We start from the raw sequence: 10,347 nt of genomic DNA, 5'->3' as shown, positions 1-10,347 counted from the left end.
ATAACATTCACACAGTGATTCATCACTATAATACAGCAATACATTTCAAAGTACATTTTTAACTTAATTTAAGAATAATAAATACTCCAAAAAAAGACATAAGAATAAATATTTTAAACATATAGACAGATTCATTAACAAGGAGTTTACGTCAACAGTATATAGTATAGAGTATATATATAGTATATAGTATATATACACAAGAACACAGTGATATGCAGGAACCAGTTGGCACCAGTTTGAACCAACCTGTTCATGAATCTAGTGCCTCTTCTTCCAGGCTATTATTTAAAATTATAACTAATGTAAATGCCCTTGAAAACAAGCCAGTCAGGTCTGAAATTACAGAGGAAGTTGCTGCTCCCAGTGGTGACCTTGGCTTGGCCAGGCTTGTCATCTGTAGGATTGGTACTCTGTATTCTTATAACTGCTGCTTTGTGCACAATGTAGTCGGTCTTTATATCCTTACCATCATATACTTGTACACTCAATGACATTCTGGATCTAGTTGGCACCAGTATGGGGAAACCAGTTCATAAAACTAGCACCCATTCTGCCAGATTGGTACTTCAAGATAAAAGAGATGGAAAATAATTTCCGAAAAAAAACAAAACAGACACAGTCTGACATTACAAAGCAAGCTTAGTGCTCTGGGTTGTGACCTCAGCTTGACCAGGCTTGTCATCTGTAGAACTGATAATATGTATGCTTATAACTACTGCTTTCTGCACAATGTGGTCAGTCTTTCTACTTTTGTCGCTATAAATTTCAACCCTTCTTTCTTCATGTCCCTCTCCAGACCCCATTAAGAGGCACATGCACAAAACAAAGAAATTATAAACCCATTCTTTCCATTTTTGAAGGTTGAGTAATAAGAGCTGGAAATTGACAATTGAACATTGGACCTAGTAGTTTTAATTTTGCCAGCACATGCCTGTAAATGCACATCGGTGTGAATCTTGGTCTTTGACGCTGATGTGGGAATGTAGACTAACTGTAAGAATAGGGTGCTGAGGAGAATATTTTAACTTGAGAGGGAGGAAGTAACAAGATTATGGCGCAATCTGAATAATAAGGAACTACATAATTTATACTGTTTACCACTTTACCCCCCAGGGAAAGAGCCCCCAGTACTCACTGGATATGAGGCTGGGTGGGCCCCAGAGCCAGTCTGGACGCTGTGGAGAAGAGAAAACTCTTGCACTGCGAGGAATCAAACCCTGGTCATCCATACCTTAGCCTGTTGCTCTATTGACTGACCTATCCTGACACCATATAATATTAAAATCAATCTTGAAGAAAGATGATCATGAATGTGTAGACTGTATTCACCATCTTCAGGGAAAAGTAGTAGGTTTTTGTGGATGTGGTCGTGAATTTTTAGGTTCATAAAAGACAGAGAATTTCAGGACCAGCTGAGTGACTCTTAGCTTCTTACAAAAGACTACTTCATGGAGTTAGTTACATTTTTATTGTTCTTGTTTAATTTGCAAGTAACACAATACTACTTCCAGCTTGGTTATGGGAGTCTGAAAGGTCAATCCTATCACCAGAGTCTGACTATATGTCCCAGTATTTTCAGTTGCTATGTTTGCTGTTCATTTTATCAGTTAGGCAGTAGAAAGAAGTAGGTAGAGGAGGGAAATTTGGTCATGAGTTGATCAGTTTTTGTTATGTAAAGAGGACTTAACACTTGTTGTCTTTTAAGGCAGGTCCATAAATCGGTAAACTTAAATTTAAACTACTGGGATCATTTTAAGAGAATCATTACTTTATTTTCAACCTTCATGTAAGATGTTCTTACACTGAAGATCTCACCTAAAGGAAATCTATGTGCAATGTATAAAAACAGTTTTTATGAACTGTTTACATAGTAATAGACTTTAAAGGATTCTGACGATGGTGTATGCTGTACAGAACTGTAAGGATTATTTTGGACTCTGTCCATCATCTGGTCACTGGGTCCAGTGATTGAGACTAGCTCTTTCTAACGGGCCCAACTGACTTGGTCTATCTTGCCCCATCCACCTGAGGACAGAGGCAGACCCAGTCTCTGAAACGTTGTGGTTTTTTGTGTTATATATACCAGACGATGGATAGAGTCCAAAATAAACCTTATAGTTCTGAACAGCATACTACAGATGTGGGCAGCCACTCCCTGAACATTCCTCAACCTCTCTTATCAGTGTTGGGAAGAATAAGATGCTATATACATATGTATGCACTAGTATTTTGAATGAAGGCTTTATGTGGGGCAAATGGAAAACATGGTGTTACATTGAAGAGCATGTAAAATATTTTTCATGTAACATATACAGGAGCTGGACAAAATAACGGAAACACTACAGATACGGTACACGTTTCTTTATTAATATGGTGTTGAACCACCTTTTGCTGCAGTCCTTGGAATTGGCTTGTACAAATTTTGAACAGTCTCTAGCAGAATTTTATACTATTCTTCTTGAGAACGTCTTCAAGTTGCTTCAGAGATGTTGGAGGTGGGAATCTGTTCCTTGCTCTAGTCTCATAAATTGACCAGAGTGATTCAGTGATGTTCAGATCTGGTGATTGTGGTGGCCAGAGAAGGTGAAGTTCACCTTCATGCACTTCAAACCATGACTGAACAGTTCTAGCTGTGTGAAGGGGGGCATTGTTGTCTTGAGAAACTGCATCATTCAGAAGTAACGTCCGGCTCATGGGATGCCTCTGATTACCTACCCTGTCCACATACTCCGTTGCAGTAATTCGGCCATGAAGGGTAACGATGGGACCAACAGAATACTGCACCATGATACTGCCACCCAAACCATCATAGAAGCTCCCCCATGTTTCACTGTTCGAGCCAGGCATTGCAGATTGTAGTCTTTCTTAGATATTCTCCAAACATAAATGCTTTCTGATGTAGGGAACAGCATGAAGGACAACTTGTCTGACCATAAAACACAAGCATTTACAGTTGTCTGATGTCCAGCTTATATGGTCAAGACACAACCATTTATGCACCTGAGCACTATTTCAGTAATCACAAGTTTAGCAATTGCAACCTTACCATGTATGTTGAATTTGTGAAGCTCATGTCAGACAGTTTTTGTCGAAACAGGGTCTCCAAGATGAACATTCAGTTCTGTTGTGACCTGTGCTGCAGTACTGTGATTTAAAAAAAATCCTCCATGTATGATGATCTCTTTCTCTCAGTGTTGATATTTGCCCACTGTTCCTCATCACTGATGATGCCTTCATGCATGCTAACATAACCTTAGAAACTATCACTATCACTAGTGCACCTGAGCACTATTTCAGTAATCACAAGTTTAGCAATTGCAACCTTACCATGTATGTTGAATTTGTGAAGCTCATGTCAGACAGTTTTTGTCGAAACAGGGTCTCCAAGATGAACATTCAGTTCTGTTGTGACCTGTGCTGCAGTACTGTGATTTAAAAAAAATCCTCCATGTATGATGATCTCTTTCTCTCAGTGTTGATATTTGCCCACTGTTCCTCATCACTGATGATGCCTTCATGCATGCTAACATAACCTTAGAAACTATCACTCTTAATACACCTAATAATGTTTTTATCACAGATTCTCCAGCTAAACGTGCACCAGTGATCTGTTCTGTTTCAAAATTGAACAGGTCTCCCATTTCCTGATTCTTTCAAACCGACTGTCACTCAGGACCCGCAGCACAATCACTAGTGCACTGACGTGAGGACTAGAGAATAAAAACAAACAAAAGAAGAGCATGCAGCCTTACCAATTAAAGTACTTTCAATGTAACCAACAGAAACAAATTCTATTCCTTAGTTCTTAATGTTTCCATTATTTTATCCACCCCTGTACTTTTTCATGGCATCTTAGTTTTTCTTACTGTGACCTTTGTGATCTAGTGGAATTAACTGGTGTGTCAGTGAATATTAAATAACAGCTCTGTTAACCTTCTTATTAGAATTGTACATGATGTTTTGTAGACTGATGTCGACCATGCTGTGGCAGCTGCCAGAGCAGCATTCAAGATTGGTTCAGAATGGAGAAAGCTGGATGCATCTGCTCGAGGCAAACTTATAAACAAGGTACAACCCTTACTAGTAAAGATGAAATTCCTGTGCTTAAATAGTTCAGTACCATTCCACTACGATATATGAGAGAGTGGAGATGGCTCCACCATTCCTAACACTAGCACTAGATAAAGATAATTGGTTAGCTGCATGACAACGCCACTTTACTCCAGGAGAAACAGCCTTTAGTAGCCTTTGCATAGGAGGCTGGGTGGGCCTCAGAGCTGGCGCAGACACTGCTGAGAAATGAAAAATCTCTTGTCTGCTAGAAATCAAATCCAAATTCATCACTCATCGAGCCAAAAACCTAGTTCTTTTACTTATCCACGGCTCTTTTTTGACCAAAATTAAATCTTGAATACAGGAAATTTATAAACCCTATGGTCGATCACATCCCTAGCCCTGTATATTTGTAATTATATCCACATCAAGAAAGAGCATGGGCTTTGTCTTTTGAAACATAATGTACTAGTAAGAACTTTCTTTTAGAGATGCTAGCAGAAATTATTAATTGATAGCTATGATTCTGTTCATTATGTTCACTAGCAGAGACTCCTTCTATTTGAAAGTTGTCAGATATAATATAAAAATTGTTCTTTGTTTCCATTTTTGTTTTGTTTAGTATAAGAATTATCTGATTCAAAACTATCAAGTATCTCTTTGATCCAACTCTGAGTTGAAGCTCAAACAGTAGTACTTTTGTATTGTGTTCTGAGGTGCTCATTTTGAGTCCTCGGCCAGTCACTGACTATTCTGTGCTTCCTTACAAATTCATCCCAAAGATTAAAATATATGAAATTCCAATTTTAGTTCTTTTTTGTAAGGGTATGAAACTTGGTCGCTTATCTTTAGGTAGAAAGACCTGATGATTTTTTTAATGAACGATTCCATTACAGTGGCAATTTAAGGACATATGTTAATAGTCATGTTGTTTTAATTGTATCTCTGTTTATCTTCTTTTCTTTTGGAGGAAGTGTCTTAGTCTATGGAAAAATGTCTTAAAGGACACCATATGCAGTTCTATAGTTAGATTATTAATTCTAAAGTAAATGATCCTTAATTTTGTTTACAATTGTTGAAAGGTATGGAAACTACTGTTTGAGGGCTGGAAGCCATAATGTAACACTTTAAGTTACTAAATTTTGATAACAATAATGGGAAATTGTTACAGTGATAATCAATTCGGTGCATGAATGAAAAGTTTTTGTATTTCAAAATATATTGTAAATTTGTGACTTTTTACGTTCAGTAACTGCTTCCCCTGCCCTAATGGAACAGCAGAGATTGTATATTTTACAAAACAAAGTGGTGAATGAAAATATTTAAAGCTGAAACTGTTCAGCTTTTCCGTTGTATCTACAAGAATTATTTGGACAAGTTCTTTGTTTGCTTTATATCTTCTTTCTGAATTGGCTGTTGAAGAGTTCAGCACACTGGGTGAAGCACAGTATTTTGCTTAATGAGGCACTTATATAATCATTTGTCTTCATGAAATGGTACTGTTCTGTATACGTCATGTTACATTTTCATAAGCTTCTGAAAGCAGCATTGACATATAAAAATATATTTTGAAACTCTTAGTGATACACAGATACCTCAGTGAAAACTGCATATTCTAGACCAAGCATATGCCATGCTAAATTCTACCCTCAGAATAGTATTATCACGTGTTTGAGTGACAATAGGCAAGTTTTGGATTGATAACTGGTTTTATTGGACACTTTCACAGCTCGTTACTACACTACACAGGTCACTATCACACACAAACTAGTGTCCTCGGTCATGTTTTTTGGTAGCGGTTTTCAGTGCGGATGTTCCTCTGTGTTGTGGCTCACATCATTAGAGGGAAGCAAACATCTCACAACAACTTCATACTCTGACCACTGGCCTCAGCTGATACTTCCTTCAGCTGCTAGCTTCTAGGATGGACTGACTTCCAACTGCTAACCTCCAGCTTCAGCTGGCAATTCTCAACTGGTTTCCAAGCCTTGAATGTATAAGGGGTGGGCCTTCTCGGCCCTTGCACCGCGACCCACAGTGATCTGTTATGCTTTTTCCAAGCCTTACTAGCTGGTTTCCAACTGCCGAACTAACTCACAAGTCAGAGTCAAAAGTTTTGTTGCGACTGACGGTCAGTCAGTCAGCCAGTCTGTCTTGGTGCAAAGCCCCCATCTGGGCCCCAGGGTAGATATTTTTTACTGTCAGATAGTTGCAAGTTTATTGATGGAGGGCACTCTCTCTGAAAAGAAGACAGGTCCATTATTTTCAGTTGCTGTTGACCCTCACCAGCACAGTCATTCTAGGGTCATAGTCCTATGGGACCTAGAAGCATAGTTTACTGTCTCAGATTTGACTCCCCCAACCTGGAAGGCTAAGTCCCCTTATTTATATCCCCCAGAAACAGGATGGCCCAGTTATACTCCCAAGCATTGGGTTCCCTTTTTGTTGCCTCCTGTGACTCACTGGGCTACAGTTCAGGTATTTGAACCAGCCTCCACAGTTCCTTCATTGTTGCATGTGCACATTGCTTAACAATGACTCTGGTATTGTTGCCTGCTTACACAGCTGTTACCTAGCAAATGGCTGTTTCTCTGGCTCCACAACTCTGTCAGCCCTCATGTCATAGTATTTATTGACCCATTTACAAAACCATGGAATACCAGTCTGTGTTTTAATATACATTAGTCTCCGTTCATTTAATTAGCAATGTCTCAGCAGTAAAGTAAAGTAAAAGTATCCCCTTAACAGGCCGTGGAGGCCCATAGGGTCATGAGAAGTTGAGGCTCCCACATTTTCTAGACAGTCAGCTCATAGATGGTGGTAAGGTTGTCAGCCTTACACGCCAGCCAGGAATATTCCTGGTACTCATTTCTGTTAAGGCTGAGTTTACCCCAGGGCCATAGTGCCACTGGAAGGATTAGGTCAATTGAAAAGAATCCACCTCATTGGGATTCGATCCTGCTACCTTCCGGCTTGTAGCATAGTGCCTCAACCAACTACGCTACTGCATGCCCCAATATCTAAGCAGTACTGAGACAAGAAATGGCTGTAAAATAACATAGCAAACAGCAACCTAGAGAATTTTTTGAAGCTGTACAATGTGGGAAATTAAAAGCATGGCTAACTACACAATAATCAAAACCTTACAACGCCCTGTTTGGACTGTAATAAAATAAATTAGCTTTTTAAGAACAACTGAACTGAGAGAAACCAGATGGATGTCATAGCCATGCTAGGCAATATATATGTATTTGTCAGACTTTGATGACATGAAATGACTGACATTCTCTGTACATTGGATGGCACTGAAATGGGGTTTAAATGGACTGTTGAGAAACAGGTTATTGGGATGTAAACAGGTGAGGACTAATGATGGACCCATGTAGAGATTGTGATGAAGATGAATATTCTTTGGACAGTCAAATGAATAAAAAATATTATGGAATATTTTGTGCCTGGAAGTTTAAAGCTTATATATAAGTTTTTATTGTTTCCTTATAGTTGGCCAGTTTAATTGAGAGGGACACTGAATACATTGCAAACCTGGAGACTCTAGACAATGGAAAACCATATGGAGATTCTGTGTTTGATATTGCTTGTGCCATTGACACTTTCCACTACTATGCTGGCTGGTGTGACAAGATTCATGGCAGCACCGTCCCTGCAGGTGAGTTGGTCCTGTGAATTTGGATTGATAGTACATTTGTCACATTATCACAGTTCAACATTTCTAATTTAAATTACAAATGTTTAGTGTATCAGAGAGAAAAGAGTTTTAGGCATCAGTTAATGGTTGCAGGTTGACCTTATTAATACAAAATTATATGCAGAGATACTGGGTTTTCGGACTTTTCCCACTGTCCAGGTTCTAAATAACAAAGAAAAAACACAACATTTTGGAAACTGGATCTTTTTGTGTCCTCAGGTGAGGGGAAGACACCTACTCTGTTGGGTCCCTTAGAAAGAGCTATCCTCAGTCACAGATCCAGTTTCCGAAACATTATGTTTTTTCTTAATTCTTTAGAATCCGGACAATGGACAAAGTCTGAAAACCTAGTAACTCTGTGTGTTATATGCCATTGTCAGAACCCTATAGTATCTACAGAATTATATATTATTCAATGATAAGAGAATTGAATTAAGGTCATGGATAGAACAGCTCCAGCAACAGCAATGTGCACTGTTCATTATGGATGGAATTATTCTTTAAGACTGTTATAATACTGTTACATTCTCATCATAAGAAAAGAAGAAATAATTACAGGTAAAAATTTAATTCCTATATGTTTTATTTCTCAAACATTAAGAACGATGGATGAGACTGTGTGTGAGAGATGTCAAATATGTGTAAGTGCTGACAGGTAAGTGGTGGTTAATGATTTGCTGACAGACTTCTTTTTATTTATAAACAGTGGCTGGACTAATATAGCTGGCTGATGGACTGTTAGCTAAACAACCAGGTTTTTAATCCCGTCAGTATTTTTCTCCTGACCAGTAGTGTATTCAGAATGGTTGTGGGGCCTACCCAGTCAGTTTCCTATCCAGTGGACACAGTAAAAAGAGTCACAGAATGAAGTTGACCACTTACTATAGTACCAAGATCTAGAAATCACTGAGCACTTCCAGTTCTTACAGGCCTTCATAGTATGGTGTATGGGCATAAAGATATTATATGGAAGTGAGAGTGACTGGGGAGTTGTCTCACTGTGAATATTTCATCTCTTGTTGCACATGTCCACCCAGAGAACTTTTTGTTAAAGAAACTCTGTTACTTTCTTAAAGTGACAAACCTGTCTGACATATACATATACATGACATATGTACATAGTTTGCACTGCTAAATAGGATAATGTATATAGTACAGTTGTATGTCTCAGTCGCTCACTTAACTATGAGTATTTGCTCTTCGTCAGCTAAACTTGTACTGCTAGTCATAGTGACGAATGTGATGTTCTCCTTACATTTATATACATATAGGAATTAAATTTGACAGATTTATTTTATTCTTATTTACACACACATTGAAACTAAACCTTCTTCCCAGGAAATAACACTGCACAATTACTACTCACACATATATGGATTCACAATCAGTAGTAACTATTTACACTGGAACATCCATTTAATATCCTGTGCATTAAGGTTTTCCATCATTGATTGTTCAGCTTCAGTGGTTCCAGCTCAACAATCTGAAGTTGAATTACCTCCAGTTAAGATTTTCATCAGCTTAGGGTTCAAATCCAATGTTCCCAAAATAAACCTTAAATGGGGACTTTCGGGTGCATATACAAATAGAATATCTCTATTTTTATATGTTATATTTGTTTAAATAACTGACATACATCCTCCATTTTAAATTCCAGGTTTCCATCATGTGTATATTATTTTGAATAGATTTTGGTGTAGACATGATTTATTGCTTACAAAATGTACAAGTGACATTCACTCTCTATCCATACTTAGCCCAATATGTCTGGGGTAATAGTTTTAATGGCTGCAGCGTTTCTTTGCTACAGATGCTGAAAATCACGAAATTTGACAGAATATATCGTACAATTTTCTTAATGTTTCCTGAAAAAGAAGTGTGTTAGGGTCAGATCACAACTTCTAGGTGGCCATATATTTGAACCACGCCTTCCAACCCAGCACCAAAAATATGTGGCATTTAAGCTGAAATATTCAATGCTGTTTAAAAATAACAGGCATTAAAATCTGGAGTTGACTGTCATTAATTTGTGGAAAGACAGAGTTTCCAATATATGCTTTCTCTTAAATAAATGCCAATGTACTTGAGAGGATCTGATCACAGATATCAGGCTCTGTCATATCTATGTCACTACTAATGACACTAGCACCATAATTGAAGGTATGGAAAAATTGACACGTTAAAAACAAAGTCAGTTACTACATGAAACAACTTCTTTGTTAACCGTCACAACACAACAAATATCAAGGTCAGTGTCCAGAAGTTGTATATTGTAACACAACAGGATGCATGAAATAAAAAAAATACTACATGAAACATAACCCTCGAAAGTTTAGGCATTTTTTTTTTGATACTCTGAAATTAAACAATTATTACCCAGTTTTTTTTCATAACCTCTGCTCAGTTCCTGTTGGCTGCTTCAAATTGCATATTTCCAATTTGTTCTTTGTATAGTTGAACCATCTTACACTACCATATACTTGTCAGGAGAAATGATATTACAGGTTATGGTCAGAAATGGATTTGGCGCTAGTATCTCATATATATATATATATATATCTCATATAGTATCTCATATATATATA

The 10,347-nt window shown here is 37.8% G+C and overlaps 1 protein-coding gene across 1 annotated transcript in view; it reads left to right on the top strand.

Moving 5' to 3' along the window:
- LOC111870181 (retinal dehydrogenase 1) overlaps positions 1–10,347 on the top strand; it is a 33,815-nt gene that overhangs the window by 11,691 nt on the left and 11,777 nt on the right. The window contains exons 3-4 of the mRNA XM_023862257.2: positions 3,970–4,071; positions 7,558–7,723. Of these exons, the coding sequence (XP_023718025.1) occupies positions 3,970–4,071; positions 7,558–7,723 (268 nt within the window). The remainder of the gene's footprint in view (positions 1–3,969; positions 4,072–7,557; positions 7,724–10,347) is intronic.

The sequence above is a fragment of the Cryptotermes secundus genome, unplaced genomic scaffold (assembly GCF_002891405.2).
Source record: "Cryptotermes secundus unplaced genomic scaffold, Csec_1.0 scaffold779, whole genome shotgun sequence".
NCBI classification, from domain to species: Eukaryota; Metazoa; Arthropoda; class Insecta; order Blattodea; family Kalotermitidae; genus Cryptotermes; species Cryptotermes secundus.
This window is presented reverse-complemented; position numbering and strand designations above follow the sequence as displayed.